The 21,647-nt window shown below is 35.0% G+C and overlaps 2 protein-coding genes across 2 annotated transcripts; one reads left to right on the forward strand and one right to left on the reverse strand.

Moving 5' to 3' along the window:
* Positions 1-1,290: 1,290 nt before the first annotated feature.
* LOC141828190 (pleiotropic drug resistance protein 2-like) lies at positions 1,291-15,395 on the reverse strand. The gene is made up of 20 exons (XM_074715566.1): positions 15,061-15,395; positions 14,617-14,737; positions 14,001-14,089; positions 9,072-9,156; positions 8,660-8,950; positions 8,488-8,578; positions 7,096-7,996; positions 6,760-6,920; positions 6,529-6,632; positions 6,281-6,446; positions 6,064-6,192; positions 5,547-5,677; positions 4,525-4,857; positions 4,011-4,301; positions 3,829-3,912; positions 3,475-3,608; positions 3,170-3,397; positions 2,636-2,807; positions 1,739-1,993; positions 1,291-1,654 (listed from the first exon to the last, which is right to left on the reverse strand). The coding sequence occupies exons 1-20, from the start codon at positions 15,393-15,395 to the stop codon at positions 1,385-1,387; spliced, it is 4,371 nt and encodes a 1,456-aa protein (XP_074571667.1). The 3' UTR covers positions 1,291-1,384.
* Positions 15,396-18,425: 3,030 nt separating this feature from the next.
* Positions 18,426-19,553, forward strand: LOC141827263 (protein FAR-RED IMPAIRED RESPONSE 1-like). The gene has a single exon (XM_074714490.1). It carries the CDS (start codon positions 18,426-18,428, stop codon positions 19,551-19,553), a length of 1,128 nt encoding a protein of 375 aa, XP_074570591.1.
* Positions 19,554-21,647: the final 2,094 nt, after the last annotated feature.

Below are 21,647 nucleotides of genomic sequence, written 5' to 3' on the forward strand. Positions count from 1 at the left end.
CCCATTTGTACTTCTTTTGCTTATTATCTGATTGACCTACTAGGATTTTTTTTTTTTCTACTTGACGTCCCGTCCTACTGACCCACCAAGTATGTTCTACTAGATGTCCGATTCATCAACTCATATGGTCTTCCTTTGGTTGGTATCCGATCCACTTAATCCACTAAGACTTTTCCTATGTAGTATCCGATCCTCCAAACTCACTAAGAATTTTCTTATTAAGTGACCTGCACACTCATCAGATCTCAAGACTTAACTTTAAACCCTTTGTAATAATCAAAACACATGTTCGATTATTTATACTGTCTCCACCAATAATCTTCCCCTTTTGATATTTGATAATCCAGTTTAAAATTAAGAAAATATCACATTACTTTAAAAAGTTATACTGTCAACCATTTTTAAAATTTTTAAATTTTCAAACATTTTCAAAAACTTTCAACTGATCCCTGATAATTGCAAATTATTATGGAGTATTATATACTAAATTGGGGAAAAAATCCAAATGGTAGGAAAGGATCAATTGATCTAGACTAGAAAAATAAAATAAGTCCCTCTTCCACCTTTTTATGGAAGGGAGAATCTCAAGGTACGTTGGAGCTCTTTCAACTTGTCTGAAGTGAGACAGAGCAACAATCCTATTGCCTGGGAAGAAGATAGCCATAGTCTTTAGCCAGGAAGATAATGATGTAAGGCCAGGAATTTTAGGAAAACTAGTATTGTCAGGTCTCGAGGATTCAAAAGTTGAATAATACAAACTAAAAAAGTAAGATGAAAGCCAACAATGAATAAACTCTTGGAGAAAGATGACACAATCATACAAAGGATTATAGGCCCTATCATCTCTAGTGGAACATGAAGCAAAAAAGGAAATGTGAATTTGGTACTTGTGACAAATTACATCTTGCGTGGAGGTAGTTATAACAAAGGACTTAGAGTTAGTCTCCTCCAAGGCCTACCTAGCCCTCTCAACCGATCAAGATTTTGCCTAATAGAATGAAGAGGGATAGCTTCCCTAATGTGCTCCATGTAGACTCTAGGGAAGAAGAAATAAATTGAAGCTAAATGCAAGGGACTAGAAGGAGAAAAAGAAGGGTGAGGGAGCAAAATACAAATTTGACTTCATAGAACTAGTAGCATCGTACAATTCCAGAATGATATAGCCTTGAGATCACACTTGAAAGCTAAATGTATACTCACATATAGATATTTATTAAAAAAAGTGTACAATAAAACTGTGACTTCACAATAAGACACAACTATACTTAACATTAAGTATGCTTCAGCTGAAGGACTTCATTTGTTACCCAGGGAAACTGTGACTTTGCAAACACTTTTTATTCCTTTCGTCCCTTCATCGCAAGTATCAAGTCGAAGAATTTACCTATCTCTTTTGGAAGTTGAGGAACTTGATAGAATATGCAAAGACAAAAAAGAACATGATGACAAAGCCCAAGTTAGTTAATGCCGCCCACTTAACAAAGCTATACTCATAACCCAGGTTATCTTTCAAGTATTCTGTAAGTGGTTTATCATGTTCTCCGGGAATTTGAACAGTGCCTCCCTTTTTCCCCAACTGCGATGCAATGACACCATAAATTGTCCAAGATACTGGATTTCCCCAGTAGTACCACCTCCACCATATAGGAATATCCTACAACATGTGCCAACAAGAGTTCAACGCAACATCACAATGAACAGTTTGTTCAGGCATCCTCTGAGATATGTAATCACTTACCGGTCGTGCAATTAGGAAGCCTGAGAACAAGTTCCAGAAGTTGTAGAAGAAACTAGACACAATACCAGCAACTTGGTGGTTGGGTGTGAGTGCCACAGCCATCATACCATAAAGAGCAAAGTAGGTAAAGGACATTACAATGAAGTAGAAGAGCCAGAAGAAGTTCTCCGCATGCCAAGTAAAGCCAATCATCGAGAAAAGGAGAATTGTATAGATGAATCCCTGAACAAGTATGTATAGTGCTTCAATGCTCACCTGCAAAAGCAAAAATTATAAGTATCTCTCAGTTTTTTGAGAAAATAAAATTGCTCTATAATAATGAATGAACTTATTAACACAATCTTTCCAAGTTTAAATATATGCAAGCACTAGACTTCAAAAGAAGATGTGAAATAATTTTCCTAGTTAATTTTTGCCTACCAAGTAAACAGCATATAATTACTGAAGAAACCATTTCACAACTATAGCCACAGATCAGTCATTTTTGCTCTTCTTCTAAAACTGCAAAAGCAATCAACAAGGAACTAGTCCGTTTGTACTTTATACATGTTGAATTGGTACTTTAGCACTTTAAGCAATAAATCAACTATTTAAATAATTATTAGAACTTGAAAGAACTGGAAACTTTAGCACACTAGGAGTACTATAGGAATTTTTAACTTACAATTATTTTGTAATCTCTCTTTGTTATCTCTGAAATCTGATCTTTTCTTTTACTCATAACTAGTGTTTTCATGATGAACTAGCAAATCCATCCATAAAATTAAATGACTTACCATGCACATTCATGTTTCAATATTATATCACCATTCATACTTTCCTTCTTTCATTTTTTTAAAATAAAAACATCTTAGAATGAGCAAGCATAACCTCATAATTTACTCTCTAAAGACTTACTTGAGCAAATGCGTAGGCCATGGCTGAGTACATCCCTGCCGCTCTTTCACGATAGAAGACTGTTCTCTCAACAGCCACAACAGGCTGCACATTGATAGCATTGCTGGAACCAAGGAAAAAGACCGCAGCATAGAAAGCTCCAACTAGATTCAAAACGTCTTGTTGTGTAGAACTGTTTGTGTCCAATAGATGAGGAAATTTTAAGTCATGATTATGAAGATTAAAGAGTAAAAGGAAAACATTCTCTACAAGTTCATATAGAAAACTTTAATACTAAATGTACCAATTAAATTCTGGTTTTTCCTCAATAAAGAAAACATCACTTGGTTTGTTAATATTTCTCCAGGAATTCTAAATATAGAAGCAAGTAAGCTTTGATTAAAAACACCATAAAAAGTAGATTAATATTAACCTTTTTGGTTGGTCTACAAAAGAAGTTTCTTCTTATGCTACTGATAAAACGTATTGCAATTCATATAGTGATATGGAGAGATAAATTGAACAAAAAATTAATTTAGAAGTTAGAAATCTTACGTCTTGTCGCCCATCTGCCAAAACATTGTGCCAAATATTAAGGCTATGATGACTGTCAACAAAAATCGGACAGCATTATATTGTGGGTTTCTCCAATATGACCAATATTGTTTCCAAAAGCAAGCCTGGCATTGAGTAGTAAAACTCTGACAGTACTTTTTAGGGAAATATAAATCCTTAGAATCTGGTGGTGGAATGCCCAATTCCTTGATGAGTTCTTGATTTTTTCTGAACAACAAAGTGGATCCATAAGGAAGATGATTTTGAGGTAATATATTTTAACAAAACATACATCTTATACTCACTGATAAAGTTCCGAATTCGCATAAATGTCAGCAAAGTCTATATTCAAGCTAGCCTCAGCTTGGGGAGTACTTATTTCCAACATCCATGTTGCAGGGTTCACACCTTCTACAATCTTTGGTACACCTGGAATTGTCTACAAGATTGTCTCTTTTATGAATCAGAAACTCAAAATTAAGTGGAATTCCTAGAATTAATTCATTCTATGAATACTTTCTACATGATTATATCTTGCACCTATTGAAAGTAATTTATTATTGTATTTTATTAATGAAAATATACCAAATTTTGAAATAAAGTTTTAATTAATTAAATTATCAAACACATCAAAAATCATTAAGTGATTAGAAACTTACTTCGAAATATTCGATAAGCTTGTGCGAGTGGCGACCAAGAGTGCCAGCATAAATAACTTGACCTCCCCTTTTCATCAAAAGTAGCTAGATACAGAAAGACAATAACTATTTTAAGAAACAATGTTGCATCAACATACAAAACTACATTGGATCAAAATTATGATGCAAAAGGAAGTGAGAACCTCATCGAAAGCTTCAAAAATATCTATGCTTGGTTGGTGGATCGTACAAACAACAGTGCGTCCTGTATCCACTGTATTCCTCACTGTCCTCATAACTATTGCTGCAGCTCTTGCATCAAGTCCTGAGGTTGGCTCATCCATGAATATGATGGAAGGATTTGCAACAAGCTCAACAGAAATTGTGAGTCTTTTTCGTTGCTCAGTCGATAAACCATCAACCCCTGGAACTCCAACTAGAGCATCTCTCAAAGTGTCAAGTTCAACCAACTCCATAACCTCTTCCACAAACATCTACAATTAATTAATTGTTAGTTCTGTTAAATTATGGATTAAAAAAACGTAAGTGCAGGAAGAATATAGAGACAATCTGGAATGACAAAGCTAAAGATCTATAGACTATTTGTGTAAAATAAAAAATAGGTAGTATTCAAATGTGCAAATGGAAACTAGTCTGCTTGTCAAATGTGCAAATCTTACAAAACATGAAGCAGTGAAAGCACAAATTGCAACATACCATTCGTGTCTGCTTGTCAATTTCAGGTGCAAGACGCAGCCAAGCAGAGTAAACAAGTGATTCATAAATAGTCATATATGGCGAGTGAATGTCATTTTGTTCACAGTAACCACTTATCCTAGCAAAAGTCTCTTGATTTTTAGGATAACCAGAAATACTAATGCTCCCTTCAATATAACCACCAGTTTTCCTTCCTGCTAGAACATCCATCAATGTAGTCTTTCCAGCTCCACTTACTCCAACCAGTGCCGTCAAAACTCCAGGCCTAAATGCACCGCTAACATCACATAGTAATTGAAGACGATCTTCCTCAACTCCTCGGCTCTTCATTTCCTGATGAGAAACAAAAAGGCCAGTTATGATTTTTGGTTCTTTTTCCCCCTCTAATGCATAGTAAAGTGCTATTTCTAAATGGAACAAGTTTAGTGATATTTTATATCCTAATCAAAACAAGAGACCTATTGAGGAATCTCATACTATAAAAATTACTAAGATCATATTTGGATAGAAAAGAAATTGGCAGAAGTTGAATGAATATGAAAACTTTATGATTGATCTCATATGTTTTCATCCTCTATTTTGAAATCAGTTGAAACAAAAAAATGTCGAAATCTAGAAATTTAGAAATACTATCAAATTCAAATCCTTTTATTTTTTAAATGCTAGGAGTTTAGACTACTCTCATACAAACATAACCTAAAGAAATTGATCATCAAGATTATTCCCGGTTTTCCAAGCCTTTAGATTTTATTTATCCAAGGGAGAGGATTTATTTATCAAATTAGATAAAGAATATATGATCCAACAGAAGGTGCAATAAATCACTTGGTCAGGATTAGCTATAGAAGATTACAAAAAACTAGATTTTCAGTTAATTAATCAGCATGGTGTTATAACAAACATGGTGTTCAAATAACAAACTAGAGTGCAGGAGCAAACATCCAAGAGCTTTATAGAGGTACTATGGGATAAAGTCGTTACATTAAAATGGAAAAAGGATAACATATGTTAGATCTACTTACAGCAGGCATATCAACATAATAGTTCACATGGTTGAAAGCAAGAGAAAGAGGCTGGAAAGGCAAAACCATTCCTCTCTTTGTTGAATGGACTAAAGCGCTGACAGTTTCCGAGCTGTTTCTCCTTGCTAATTCTAGGGGAGACAAAAATAAAACACTTTAAGATAATAAAATAAAATTGAAAGGTATTGACATTATTGAAAGTTATGACATATCTTGAAGAAAGCAGCAGGTACATCTCATTTGATTGTCTAATCAGCGGCAGACCAATGTGAATGTTTGGTTATATGCTAGATGGTGACAGTACAAAGCCATTTACCAGTGATATATTTTTACCCAGACCAAGATTCAACAACACTAGGATCATACTTAAACAAGATTGAGTAGGGAATGAAATCAAGTGATGGTATTATCTTATTATAAGATTTTCTTTTAAAAACTTCCTATATTGTGAGACCATAATCAAAATACTAAACATTGTGTGGAAAAAAATAGGACAAATGTGATAATGCAATCTGACCTGATAAATCCTGTGGATCAGAATGTGCGATACTTCCTATCATTTCAATCCTTCTATTTACTATTAATGAATTTTTCTTTTTCTTGTTGGATTCCTCATCAACAATTGCATTTTGTGCGCTTGCCAGAGCTACAAATAAGGAAAATTTTCTCACATGATAGAATTGATCAAGTAATGAAATGAAAATTTGAAATTCTAATGAATATTGTCAACTTACGATTCAAGTAGGTGAGTGCAAGGACAAACAATATGTTGAACAGAATAATAAATCCAATGAGAGCCCCAATACCAAGCCAATACCAATAGCCACGGGAAAACATTCCTCTAGATTTGAGTATAGCAGTTCCTACAGTTAGTGCATCTATGTTGGTGTCATTGTTTGGCTGCAGCAAGGATGTGGAAAGCAAGCATTAGGTATAGTAATGCATATAGCAGTCAGAGAAAAAACTTATGATAGAACCTTACCGCACCCCATCTTGGATCAAGGAACTCATTAATAGCAATAGCATTTTGCCCATACATTAAAGGGGAACTCCAGAAACCCCATATCCACCAGGATTTGATGTCATCTACTTGCATAAAAATCAAATGCTAACTTTAGTCTCAATATATCGGTTCAAAGATTGTAAATTATCAAGAAAATGGTACGATTTATGAGGAAATAAGAAAAGAATTATTAGTTAGAAGTTTTCAAACCTTTAGAAACAACAAAGCCACCTAGCACGAAAACAATAAGCAAAGCAAATGTTCCAAATGTATTGGCTACAACCATGGTTCTTCCAGCTGCAGCAATGAAGCGGAACAGACCAAGAGCCATCTGATGTATAAGGAGAAGTGCTATGAATTGGCGGAAGAACCTAACATATTAGGAAAAAAAATTAAGAGAAGGTTGATTTAAAATTAACCTAAATATATCATGTCAAGGGAAAAAAAGAAGTTGCAGCCATGAAATGTATCTTAGGTACTATAGGAGTACCTTAAGTGGTAAACATTAAAGAAAAGTATTCAAAAAATAATAGGAAAAGTTGTTACCGGCTTACAGCAGGGGCAAAACCAATCACATAATAGGTAAGTATGACCCAAATTCCAGTGTCCAAGAAAGAAACCGGGATCCTAAGGAGAATATATGCAATGCCAAAAGCCCAAGCAGGATAAAATAAGAAATCTCTTTGTTTATAGAACACAGGGAGCTTCTCAACGGTCATCACTAGTTCTGCCATTCCATTGAACATCACATTGGTTAAAGTGTAGAAGAGTGCACCATAAAATTTGTTGCCATCGGGGATTGTTTCATGATGCATTTTAGTCCTTAGAAACACAGTCATGGCTATTAAAGAAAGTGTAGTTATCTGGGTTGTCTTAAAAATGTAGACAAAAGAGTTTCTCTTCATCAACAACCACTCCCTTGATAAACATGCTTTAAGAAGTTCCCAATTAGAAATGCCATATTTCTGTGTTGTCAGTGCAGCAGGATGTGCTTTAGATTTATCATAAGAAATACTAAGCTCTGCATATAGTTCTTGCCCGACATGAAATTGCTTAAAAAGCTCCACAAACTCAGAGACTGAAATAAAATGGTATGGTTTGTCCTTATTGTACCAATATTGTTCTTGATCCTTCAAAGAAGTTACTTCTTGAAGAAAGTCAGCAACTCCTTTCCTTTCAGGACATTTAAAGCCAACAAACTCAAAGAACTCAACAACATGCTCCCGAGGACCTTGATAGACTATTTGACCCTCTGATAATAGAATAACATCATCAAAAAGTTCAAATGTCTCAGGTGCAGGTTGAAGGAGAGATATAAGCACTGTCCCATCCATGACATGAACCATTTGCCTAATGAACTTTATTATTTGAAAGGTAGTAGAACTGTCAAGTCCAGTTGATATTTCATCCATGAAGAGTGCTCGTGCAGGCCCAGTTAACATCTCTCCTACAACCAAGATCATTAAGTTGAGGTTACTAAACATGAACACATTTAGAACAAACAAAATTGAAGTAAAAAAAGGTCAAATATGTCAAGAGCATTAAAGTGAAAGGATGAAAATTACACTTCCTTACTGTATGAATTTCCTTCAAGCCTAATGGCCTATAAATTCGAAGATTTAGGCATGATAAACATCATAAGAGGGGATACTTTAATATTTAATCTTAGAGAGATTAATGATTTTTATAGTATTTTTTTTAAAGATGGTGTTAACTTGAGTTGTAATCAAATATAAGGATATTCACCATCTAATTCAGTATTGCATAAGTTTCAATGAAGTATATAGTTTTTCATAAAATCTTTGTTTTGAAAATGACACCCACATATAATTGAAAAAACCAATTTGAAAGGCTATCTAGGCTGAATGGACCAATCTATTTAATAAAGGTAAGTGAGTGACAACCGATGTATTTATATTGTCCTAGCAAATAAATTACCCGTTGTCACCCGTTTCTTTTGCCCCCCAGAAATGCCTCGTCGCATCTGATCACCAACCAAGATGTCTGCACAGATATCCAAACCAAGTACCTATTCTCCAATATTTCAAGAATTATAGCTAATAACAACTTGAGAAATGATGAATTAAATTGCAAAGTTATAGGCAAGAACCTTTAGAATGTAGTCAGTTGATACATTGGTTTTTTGTCCTTCAACTGCAGCAGCCTTCATGAATGCATCAATCTCGGGATCTGGTTTAATTCCTGCGTCTCTCTCTCGTCTAGACAATTCTGATAACATTTCATACCTTGATCCCACACCCAAACATCGTGCTGAGAAATCCAATGTTTCTCTGACTGTCATCTCACCATTGTGAATATCCAACTGACTAATGTAAGCAGATGTTCTTTGAGGAACAAATTCTGAGAGTTCATGGCCACAATATGTGACTTTACCCCATTGCTGTAAAAAAAGCAAAAAAGATTGATAAACATTGTGCAAAAACTTATGTGAATGCTCATAAAAAAAACTATAGAAAATTGCATATTGATGCAAAATAAGAGAAAGCAGAAGAGAAAAGTACTCTTATTCTCTTATCAAGTTTCCCAGCAAGTGCAAGCAATAATGTTGTTTTCCCTGAGGCTGGAGGCCCAAGCAGTAATGTCATTCTGAAATTGAGTAGATATTGAAGAATGAGTTAAACTTCTCATAATGGTTTATAATTTAAGCATTTAGAAGCCTCTTTGTATACATGCTAAAGTGCCAATACCACTAAAAAATTCACTTCACATGCCTGAAGTATGAAATCATCATAAGGTGTTTTCATAAAAAAACACTAAACAATAATAGTTGCTGCTAAGGAGTTTAATGTTGAATATAGAGAAAATTCATAATTTTGAAATGGATTTGGTTAAAGTATGTGACTTTCTTCCAATGTTGATCCTAGCTAAAGCTATACATCTTCTCTAGGAATTCCCTGGATGATAATTATAATCAATATATGATAGAATCAATGAAATTTTATGGCATGTAAAATCTCTATTAAAGAATCATTGCCTCTCGCTCTCCTTATCTTTAGGGATAACTAAAGTTTTATTTTTCTTATTAAATAAACTAAAATATTGCTTTGTATTTATTTTATTATTATTACTATTTTAAGATTTTGATTAAACTATATGAGAGTTTAACTAAGTCATGTTAACAATCTATAAAAAGGAGCAGTGAATGTTTTTCTTTTGAGTTATAATAAGAGTTTTGAGCAATTGTGAGTATGAGAGAATAATTTTGTATCAATCTACTATTTGTCATTAATAAAAATCCTTCCTTCAATCTCTTCCTTGAATCTACAAGTAGTATCAAAGCTAACGCTTGGGGACCAACTACCAAGGACTTCAAGAGCAACGATCAAGGATTGTATTTATGTAGAGGCGCCACTAGTTCGCAGTCCAAGACTATGAAGTTTATTGATTTGGGATTGGACTTGGCTGATTAGAGTTGATACCCACGTCAATATGGTGGATATGATAATTTTTGTGAGTAGCCTTGAAAAACTTAATGATAATAATTATATCACTTGGAGTACTCATATGCAATTTTATTTGCTTAGTCAAGATATGTGAGAGATTGTTGGGGGTTGTGATATATCACTTCCAGTAAATCAAGATGATTTTAAAAGGTGAATATGTGAGTGAGGTAGGGATCTATCCCTTCCATATGACGGAAGCGATATCTATGGGCCCCTTGATAAAGTAGGACTACAGAAGTCATGATCATGCTTAAATAAGTCAATATGAGATATTGAACTTATTTGATTGAGTAGTCTACTTGGAGATCAAGAAATTCATGATTGATAAGAGGATGACACGGTCTATGCCTCATTGATCAATCTAGATATCAAGGATAGAAGGACTGAGTCATACAAGATAGTAGTCACAGAAAGGTTGTGTCGGATCTCGACATTCTCGTCACTTGGGTAGCAATGATGTATTGCTAGATGCCGCTCATTGCTTATGTCTCTAAAATGGTTTTAGAGACATTACCAACGTTACGAGAACCTATTGGGTCACACACTTAGAACATGTGATTTGGAGATGGTTCATGTGATGAATCATTAAGCCATTGGGTTGAGACTAATAAAGATTAGACTCATTGAGTGGGACTCAAGGAAGACTCATTGAGTTGGACTCAAAATGATTCGAATTATAGTGATTGACACTAGTGCTAGTGAGAGGCTCTTGATGAAGGGTTGTTGGATGCTCTTGCTCTCCCTCTTCTTCTTCTCTTCTCCACCTTGGCCGAACCCTATCTTGTGGCTAGCACCACAGTTTGGTTCTTCTCCATCTCAGTGTTCGTGTGGATACCGTGGAGGCGCGAACACACTGATCGTGCTGAGATCCGTGAACCTTTGAAGGCAAGAGTTGCTGTCGGGATTGCGAAGGACTCGCATCAAAGGTAACCTCGATTCTAGTAGATAGAATTGTCAAACGAGTATGTTTTTCGCATGGATCTTCTGGAGGGATCCTGTTTTCCGCTGCGTATATGCGATTAAAATTATTTGATGACGCATATAGATCCCTACAAAATATCATAACTATCAACAAAGGAGGAGTTGGCAACAAGGGGAAGCACACAAAAATGATTACTAGCCAGAGGAGAAGGCAAGTTTCCAAAAGAATAATCAGTACTACAATTGTGGAAAAAGAGGTCACTATGCTAGAGATTATCTATATAATAGAGCAGAAGGAAATGTTGCAACATCCTCCCAACCCCAAATTGAAAGTAAAGATGAATGGGATTTTCAAACCTCTGTGATATTTTACAGCCAATTATAAGTAATTCTAATAATTTTATTCCCTCTCTCACAACTAAGTTAGAGGAAGATCACACAATGATAAGTGATGATTCTATTAACTATAGTGGGGATTGGATAATAGATTCTGGATGTTATAACCATATCATAGGAGAACAAGAAAAATTATCAAATATGTCAGAGCACAAAAAGCGAGTTATTATCCTGACAAACAATTCAAAGTTACTCATAACTCATGTTGGCAAGACGATGGTGGTGCCCTGATTCAATTCAAAGAAAGTAGAGTTGGGGAATGTATTTCTTGTACCTAGGATGAAGAAAAATCTCATATCAGTGTCATGACTAAATCCGCAGGAAACTATGTTGTGTTCAAGCCAAAGGATGTAAAAGTTTATCAAAGTTTGAAATTGACTGGCACACCACTCATAGAGGGATGAAAGTTAGAATCTATTTACATGATGCCAGCTCAAATAACTGGTGACAAATCATATGAGAAGACTAAGTCCCCTTGGAAAATAGGAATATATCAAAAAATTGAAAAAGAAGGAAGACCAAGTCAACTAGAAGAAATCTATGCAGATGAAGAAGAGGAACCTTGATCATATTTAATAAGATAAAAAAGACAAAGAAAGTCAAATCCAAAGTATGCAAATGTTGTGCTTATTGAAGAAAATAAAGTAAAAGAACCAAATACATATGTAGAAGCATCCTCAAGCAAAGAATGGAGAAAAGCTATGGAAGAAGAAATTGATGCTCTGAAACAAAATGAAACTTGGGATTTGATACCAAAGCCTAAAGATGTAAAGCCAATAACATGTAAACGGATTTATAAAGTAAGCAGTTGTCTTGATGGATCAATAGAATAGTACAAGGCATGATTGGTGGCTCAAGGATTCTCACAGAAATATAAAGTAAACTATGAGGAGACATTTAGTCTAGTGGCAAATAGTACAACAATACATGTTCTATTAGCCTTAGTTGCTTGTAAGGATTAGAAGCTCTAGCACATGGATGTGAAGAATGCATTTTTGCATGGCAAACTGGATCGAGAAATATATATGGAGCAACTCAAGGATTTAAGAGAATGATTCACCTAGACTTTGTGTGCAAATTAAAGAAAGCACTTTATGGTCTGAAGCAATCACCAAGAGCTTGTATGGAAAGATAGCAGAGTTCTTGATTCAAAGTGATTACTTGATGGCACCATCAGACTCCAATTTATTTGTAAAATCTCAAGGAGCTAAGTTGGAAATAGTACTAGGCTATGTAGATGATCTTATTATCAAAAGAGACGACAAAGTAGAGATTAATCAAATCAAAGCCAACTTATCAATACGTTCCAAGTGAAAGATTTAGGAGAATTAAAGCATTTCCTCAGTCTTAAAGTTGAGCGAACTAAGGTTGGACTCTTCTTATGCAAACGAAAATATACTAAGGATCTACTAGAAAAGTCTAAATAGTGAGAATGTAAGCCTATCAACTCCATTAGAGGTACATACAAGGCTATACCACACTGAAGGAAGGGATTTGGAAGATGCAATAATGTACAAGCTACTAGTTGGTAACCTAATCTATCTCAATCTCATAAGACTAGACATATCATGTGCAGTGAGTATAGTAAGCAGATTCATGCAGAAGCTAAAGAAACCTCACTTGTAAGTTGTTTGAAGAATTCTAAGTTTCATCAAAGGTACTATTGATTGTGGTATATTATATAAAAAAAAGGAAAAGGAGAAGTAATTGGGTTTTTCGATGCTGACTATGCTAGAGATTATGAAACAAGACACTCAACTATAGGATATGTGTTTAGTCTTGATTCAGGACCTATCTCTTGGTCCAGCAAAAGACAACCAACGATATCACTATCAAGTAATGAATCAGAGTATTGAGCAGTAGCTACAGTAACTCAAGAGTATACATGGTTGATGCAACTAATAAAGGATTTTCTTCAATCGATTGATTACACAGTACAACTACATTGTGATAATTAGTCAACTATACACTTAATTGAGATGCATTATCATTTTGTGAGAGAGAAAGTCCTAAATGATGGAATTAAGATGAAGTGTGTCAAAACTGAAGACTGACACAAGACCAAGTTGCAGACATATTCCCTAAAAGACTTAATGGTGCAAAGTTTGAAGACTTTAGAAGGCAACTTGGCATGGTAAACAAACATACACTAAGAGAGTAGTCGGTACGAGGAAGTATTAAAGAATCACCACCTTTCTCTCTCCTTATCTTTAGGGATAAGAATAAATTTTAAAATAGGTCAATTAGAATTTGTCTTTATTGAATAAACTAAATTGTTGTTTAGTCTCTCTTTTATTGTTATTATTTTTTTAAGATTTAGATTAACTCATAGGGTTTATAGACTAAGTCATGTTATCAATCTATAAAAAGGAGCATTGAGAATTTTTCTTTTGAGTTGCGATATGAGTTTCGAGTGATTGCACGTATGAGAGAATAATTTTGTATCAATCTACTTTTTGTCATTAATAAAAGTTCTTCCTTCAATCTCTTCCTTTGAATCTACAATCTCTTGGGTAGAAAATATTTTATCAGAAGCTTCATTAGATGTTTCAAACAGCTAATCTCAGATTCAGACTTAAATGAGGAAGAAAAATTGATTAGCAATTATAACACTCATATGAATGACTAAATGCTTGGAAAGAAAAAAAATTAGATAATATCTCCACATACCTTGTTGGCTTGAGTATTCCACTGACATCGTTAAGAATTTTTATGGTCTTTTTCTTGGATTGGTTGAATCTTACAAGACCAAAGATACCCTGAATATGTGTATTAGAATACAAAGAAAAGAAGAAACATCAAAAGGAGTAATGAAATTTGGAAGTGAAATTGATATTTTCTTTTCGTAAGAGAAAAAAAGTAATAAACAGAAACTTCCTCTACCATAATTCTCTGGAAGAATTGGAACCAGATGATCTCTGGAAAAGGTGGAAGGATCAATCACTAGTGATGGAACTCAAAATATAGAGTCATCAATATAAAAATTCAGTACCAAAATGAGGCCAAAAAAAATTCAATCCTAATTCAGACATTTGGGTAAAAATTAAGTGTTAATTTTGCCTATTTTCAGAGGCTTGCAACTATTTTCCTACTAAAACTAGAAAGCAAGATCACATAATGACAGAATTCTACAAACATATAAATTCACATCAAGCTTCTCTCTTTCAAGTGATTTCCTTTTCGCTATCACTCTTATTCTTTTCCATGCTCCTCTTATTATATTGTCTTATCGTTCCCCTTTATTTGCCTCATTTATTTTAACATGGTGTCATGAGACAGTGAGTACCTCCAGAATGTTTATGGTGAAATTCCACAAGGTGGGAAGTGCTCTGCTTCCGATATAAACATCTGCCTCCATAGATATGTTCTCATACCGGACCTCAATCTTTGGAAGTTCCAGCCCCACCCTGTTCCAAAATACACACAAAACATCATAGTTTCTTTAAAAAAATAAAATTTTAAAAAAGTAAAAATTAGATGCCGACGATTATAAAAACAAACAAACAAACAAACAATATTTTAAAATTTACACAAAAGGGTCCTTTTTTCCACATAAGATTTGTTAGTAAACATGCACGAATAAAATCGTTGCGAATAGATAGACGACAAACTTGTACACCGTTATATTGTTTGTCTTTCGGTCAACAATTTTGGAATTTCAGCAAAGGTGCTGCTAGTTCAAAATATCAAGATAAATAAAAACGAAATTATAAGCGTTGTTGCAACCCACCGGTCGATTCGATCGCGGAGGCGCATGAGGAAGCGCTCGTTGTCCTCCTCCACTACCTTGAAGATGTGCTCGAGGAGGCTCTTCCGGTCCTGGGGGCCGAGCTTATTGACATCGACTTCGCTGGCGATGACGTTTCCGTTGTCGACCACCTGACGGATTATGCCCTTGCGCATACGGTCGTAGGTAGGCAGCTTCTCCAGCGCTGCCCACTTGAGATTCTCCTCATCGTCTCCCTCCTCCGTCGCCAGGCTGCGCCGGAATACGTCCGCCCGGTCTCGGAAGCTCTCGGCCCAGCTCCGCCGACTGCTGCTGTTTCTAGTGAGATCGTTTGTCATTTCCAGCTGGTTGTTTCCCTTCTTCTACTACTACTGTTACTTCTACTTCTTCTTATTCTTCAGTTTGATTAATCACGCATTCGGAAGTAGGAGGAGAAGGAAGAGGTGAGAAGGGAAAAGAAGAAAATAGTCACAGCGAATGAAAGCTTCTTCTCAAGTGAGGAAGAGGAGGGAGTGGCGAGAGTTTTTATAGTGGGCTGGAGAAGCTTCTTCTCGGGGTCTACGTTTTATTTCCTTCGGTTATATTTGTTTTTTGTTGGTTGGTACACTGACTGCGACATATGTGGGAGTTCTTTGGTGCCCGAGTTGACCCTCTAATCATTGGGCAAAAATCAAACTGGCCCCCTCTATTTTCAAAATACTAAAGGGGTATTTCTTTTTAATTTATCATAAAGAGACATATCTAATACTGGGTTTGATAAATTTATCAGGTAAAAATTAAAAAGACTGCATTTATCCAAATGCCCTCCAATACACTCATCGTTTCTTACACATGCATTAAATTCTGGCATAAACAATCAACTTTATTAACAGAATAAAATAGTACTATAGCAGTTATGATTTTATAACAATTACGATTTTATAATTGTTATAAGTATAATAGTTGTAGCCATTACGATTTTATAAATGTTATAATAGTGAGTTGAATTACGTTGTAATAATTACGAAATCATAGCTATAATAATATGAATATTTTTTTAAACGTTAAGTATATCAAACGTATTGTAGTAGTTACGAAATTGTAACTGTTACAACTATTATAACAACTTCAATTTCATAACTGCTATAACGCATAATCGATTTAAAAATTAAATGGGAGATAATAGTATTGAATAATATAAAATAATATGAAAGGGTATTTAAATAAACAAAAATGATACGCTGCATGAAATTTTAGCATGAAACTTAACATGACATACGTGGCAGTCCACGTATATCATGCCACGGGGAATTTTTCTACTATTGCGGATTAGGACGAAGAGAAAGAAACCCTTCTTCCTCTTACGCGCCCGTCGAAAATTTTCCCTCCTCTGCGCTCGAAACCCTTTTCCCTCCTCTACGCCCGCCACAGCCCACCTTCTTCCTCCTCCTTTGCGCCCGCCGCAGCCCACCTTCTTCCTCCTCCAACGCGCCCGTTGCAGCCCACCTTCTTCCTCCTCCAACGCGCGCCACCGCCGCCGCACCTTCTTCCTCCTCCAAGCCCACCTTTTCCTCCTCTACGCCTGCTGCAGCCCACCTTCTTCCTCCTCCAACGCGACCGCCGCAGCCCACCTTCTTCCTCCTCCAACGCGACCGCTGTCGGCTTGAGGCTTCGCTTCTTCCCTCTTCCTCGGCTCCTCCAATCGACCAAGTAGGTAACCACGTGAAGATCATGTTCTGTGTGTTTCAATAAGACCTTTTGCTTCATTGCTTCGTAAATGTGGATAGGTGTTTGTGAAGTTTGAAACTTGACAATTATCATCGATGGTCTTGTTGTTAAAGTTTTCAGCATATAACGCTATTTTCTCATGAACTCTGGATGTCCATTGTGCTCAAGATTATACATATTTTCAAGTAGCATTTTTTTTAGCTTCCGGAATGCTTTAAATTATCATAAAGGTTGATGACATTGACCCTCTGAGGGTTGCTCATGCTTGTTTTGCATTGTGCTCAAGATTATACATATTTTCAAGTAATTTTTTTTTAGCTTCCGGGATGCTTTAAATTATCATAAATAGGGTTGCTAAGCATGCTTCTGTTCTTATTTGATTTCGGTTCACCAACATTAAATTTTCTTGACATGGAGGATAGATTGTGCACAAATTATCAATAAAGAAGATCAAACTAAGATAATAAGCATCACAAGTAGTAGATGATACACTTGTGATGCTTATTATTTCATTCAAGTGTTTCCCCATATTTACTCATGAGCACTGATACAAGTCTCGTATTCGTATTCTGATACAAGTTCACTGATTAAAATTAAATTCTCCTTGTTTGAATTTAGGTCCTAAAATTGTCATGGAGCTAGTAATGATTGAATCATGTGTGTCATTGAATGATAGTGATTTACAAGCATTAGGTGATTCATCAAGCAGTAAGGAAATTGATACTCCACAAGTTGGGATGCATTTTTCATCTGAGGAGGAAGCTCGTGATTTTTACAAAACGTATGCCCAAGGTCTTGGTTTTGGTATTTCAAAAATGTACTCCAAAAAAGGGGATGATGGCCAGCAGAAGTACATTTCATTTGGATGTTCTAAAAATGGTAAGAGCGTTCAAAGAGTTAAAAATTCCTTTTATCCTAGACCTTGTAGCAAAACGGATTGCAAAGCACGCATAAACATTAAAGTCTGGGATGATGGGTTATTTCTCATTACTAGTATTCACCTTGAACACAATCATGCGTTAAGTCCAAGGAAGTCGAGACATTTTAGATGCAACAAAGTGTTAGATTCCCAAACTAAGAGGAAATTAGAGTTGAATGATCAAGCGGGAATAACATTGAGTAAAAGTTTTCAATCATTTGTTGCTGAAGCAGGTGGCTATGAAAATTTATCGTTTGATGAGAGAAAGTGTAGAAATTATGTGGTTGAAGCACGCAAATTAAGACTTGGGCATGGTGATGCAAAAGCCTTAAATAATTACTTTTGTCGAATGCAAAGTAGAAATTCAGATTTCTTTTATACGATTGATGTAGATGAAGATTGTCGTATAAGAAATATATTTTGGGTTGATGCTAGATGTAGGGCTTCATATGAGTATTTTTCTGATGTCATTACATTTGATACTACATATCTCACCAATAGTTATGATATGTCGTTTGCTCCATTTGTTGGAGTAAATCATCATGGTGAATCCTTGTTACTTGGTTGTGGCTTAATATCCAGGGAAGACTCTAAAACATTCATTTGACTATTTAAATCATGGTTGGCATGCATGAGAGGACGAGCTCCACGAGGTATTATTACGGATCAGTGCAAAGCCATAGAAATTGCAATTCTTGAGGTATTTCCAGACTCTCATCATCGCTTATGTCTTTGGCATATAATGAACAAAATACCAGCCAAGTTTGGTAGTCATGTCAACTATAAGTTGATAAAGAAAAATCTGAAAAATATTGTTTATAATTCTTTAACTCCTGAAGAATGTGATAGCAATTGGAAAAAATTGATTGAAGATTTTAATTTGGAGAACAATGATTGGTTGAGTTCTTTATGGGGTTGTCGTCATAAGTGGATGCCTGTGTATGTGAAAGATAAATTTTGGGCAGGGATGTCAACAAGTCAAAGAAGTGAGAGTATGAATGCCTTTTTTGATGGTTATGTTCATTCGAAAACAACTTTGAAGCAGTTTGTTGAACAGTATGACAATGCTTTGAAAAGCAAGATTGAAAAGGAAAATAATTCTGATTTTGTATCTTTCAATTCAATTATTCCGGTCATTAGTGGTCATCCAATTGAAAAGCAATTTCAAAGTGTTTATACTAATAAGATATTCAAGTTGTTTCAGGATGAAATCAGGAGTTTGATGTTTTGTAACACTTCCTTTGTGAAGCAAGAAGGGTCAACTATCTTATATGAAGTGGTGGAAATTGTATTGGGAAAAGAGGGAGCAACTCCAAAAGATGTTTCATTGTTGGTACAATATAATGAGGTGGACTGTGAGATGAAATGTTTGTGCCGTCTCTTTGAGTTTCGAGGAATTTTGTGTAGACATATGCTTTCTGTTCTTATCAAAACAAATGTCACTAGAGTTCAAGAAAAGTATATTTTGGAACGATGGTGCAAAGACATTAAACGTCGGTATCAAGGCATCACCAATATTTATGATGATTCTTATTATCATGAAGAAGAAAGACAAAGATATAATAATCTTCAACCCTTGATACAAGAAGTCCATCAGCTTGGGTCCAAAAATCTCGAGAGATTCTCAATTTTAATGGGGATATTGAAAGATGCAAAACAAAGACTCATGGATATTAACATTGTTGATTCGTTAGATGGTGATCATGATAGCAACACGATACATGGGGAATCAAGAATTGAGAGCAAGAAGTTCCACACTCCACTAAAAGTAAGATCTCGTGGACATCCACCAACGAAAAGAAAGCAATCTAAAGTTGAGCAAATTGTGAAAAAGGCGGCAACAAAGAGTAGAAACCAAGCTAAGGTTTAATTGATTATACTTTGGTTTTATGTTTTGGATATAATTGATTTTACTTTTTGTTATTTGTTAATATTGAACATAAGTTCTTTGTCGACAGGGTGTGAGAGGTGGCGGCAAAGAGCAAAAAGATTTGTCAAATTTTGGGCTACTGAAACAAATGGATTCCATTTTAGGTTACTGAAACAATGGTAGCAATTTTTATGTTGTGAAAACAACCTAATGAATAAGTTGTTCCCCACATGTATTTTGTTTAGTTTCTTTGATAACCCCTTTCACTAATCTAGTGTCATTTTAATTTCTTTTTTTAAAAGAATTGTAGTAACATAAATAATTCTTTTACACATTTAATTAGAGCTCTAAAACTTTATAAGGTCAGTGTGCTTCCCTTGAATTCACCACTACAGAATAATTATAGGAACAACTTAGAAAAGTTTAAGATAAACTAAAACTGAAAATAATAGAAAATTAAGAATTAATTAAATATTGAGATCAATGGATCCAATTTTGATCCAACTACCCTAATACAACCCCAGTTAAAGAACCCAACTCCTACTCAACTATTAATATCTTATTCTAATCCAAATACACTGACATAAATACTCGAACAACCCCGATTTTGCTCCTCCGTTTGATGTAGCTAGAGTAGAATGTATATGAATCAGGCATGCTACTTTTCTTTCTGTTATCTCATAGAGCCAAAATTGATTATTTGGTTCTTGAGTTCTTTTTCAATGTCTCTCTCATTGTATAATAATTCCATCTGGAATAGTTTGAATTTTCAAATGTGAATAGTTGGCGCATTGGATGTTTTTATTTTATATCAACATAGCACAAGGGTCTTTTATCCCATTGTTGGATAAATAGATATTCTCATAATGTCACCTTATTACTGACACTTAGCTGCTGCTATTAACAATGAAGCTCCGTCAATTTAAAGCTTTATGTATTTATTTTTTTAATTGATTACACATTATTTTTAGTATTACTATTAATGACATTGCTCACTATTATTTTTCCACGAAATGTATATGCCCCATAAATAATCAAATCTTATGCATTATTTTTATGCTCGTATTGCTTCCCTTAATTTACTTGGCTACAATTATGATCATGTATCTTGTGATACATTAATCTTCTTAATGATGCCTCGTTTTTAATCTATAAACACCTGCAATGGTTCCTTCCAGTCTTAAAGCGCATGATCCTTCTGCCATTCAGCTATATATGTCAAATTTTTTCAGGTAGCTGTCTATTCTACGTTGGAAACTTAGACTTATGTATTTTTTGGTTTGGGAGAAGCTTTAGTGAGTTGATATCTGTATAATTGCCCAATCAAATCATGTAGGATATTTCTTGAATGTAGGGATGGAGGTTGTTTTGAGTGCCACTCATGAGAAATAAGTTCAATGTAGGGATGGAGGCTGTCTTGAATCCCAACCAAATTTTGTTAAACTCATGGCAGGATATTTCTTTCTGATCCAATATTTTCGATTTGAGATTGGTAACTGCATTACATGGATGAAGTTGTTGTTATTTGAGAACAAAAAACAATAGTCATCACACAAGAAGGGGCATCTATGACATTACTTTGTGAACCTTTTTCTTGAAGAAAGCAGGAGATCCTCGTAGTTGAATAGCATTACGCTCTCACCTGAAACACGTTCTTTGAAATTAAACCACTCTTCGACAATGAAGGAGGCTTCTAGCTATCTTGAAATAGTTAAATATGTAATAATTCTCAATGGAAGTATTTTTGATTCCTGAACTGCACTACCCTTTCAGAAATATGCAATTTAATGTCATTGTGTTTTGCCAATTGTTTGAGATGGTTTCGAGGTCAGTAGCCTCTTCGACAATGAAGGAGATGCTCTTTTTTGTTGCAGTGTAGTCACGTTATTGGATTTATCAGTTGGTTCTTGATAAACTTGTCGTTCATATTAGTAATAAAAAAAAGACATTTCACCATATACAAAGTTACCATCTAAGATCTTCTCCCTAACTTCAGTCAGCTTATCATTAAAACCAACCAGCTTTTACCATTCTATAGTTTAATTTGTTAGTTCCAGCAGGTAGGGGAAATGTATTGATTATTTACGAGTTGTA

This window comes from Curcuma longa, chromosome 4 (genome assembly GCF_044706935.1).
Source record: "Curcuma longa cultivar G26 ecotype Majalengka, Jawa Barat chromosome 4, ITB_CL_G26_1.1, whole genome shotgun sequence".
NCBI classification, from domain to species: Eukaryota; Viridiplantae; Streptophyta; class Magnoliopsida; order Zingiberales; family Zingiberaceae; genus Curcuma; species Curcuma longa.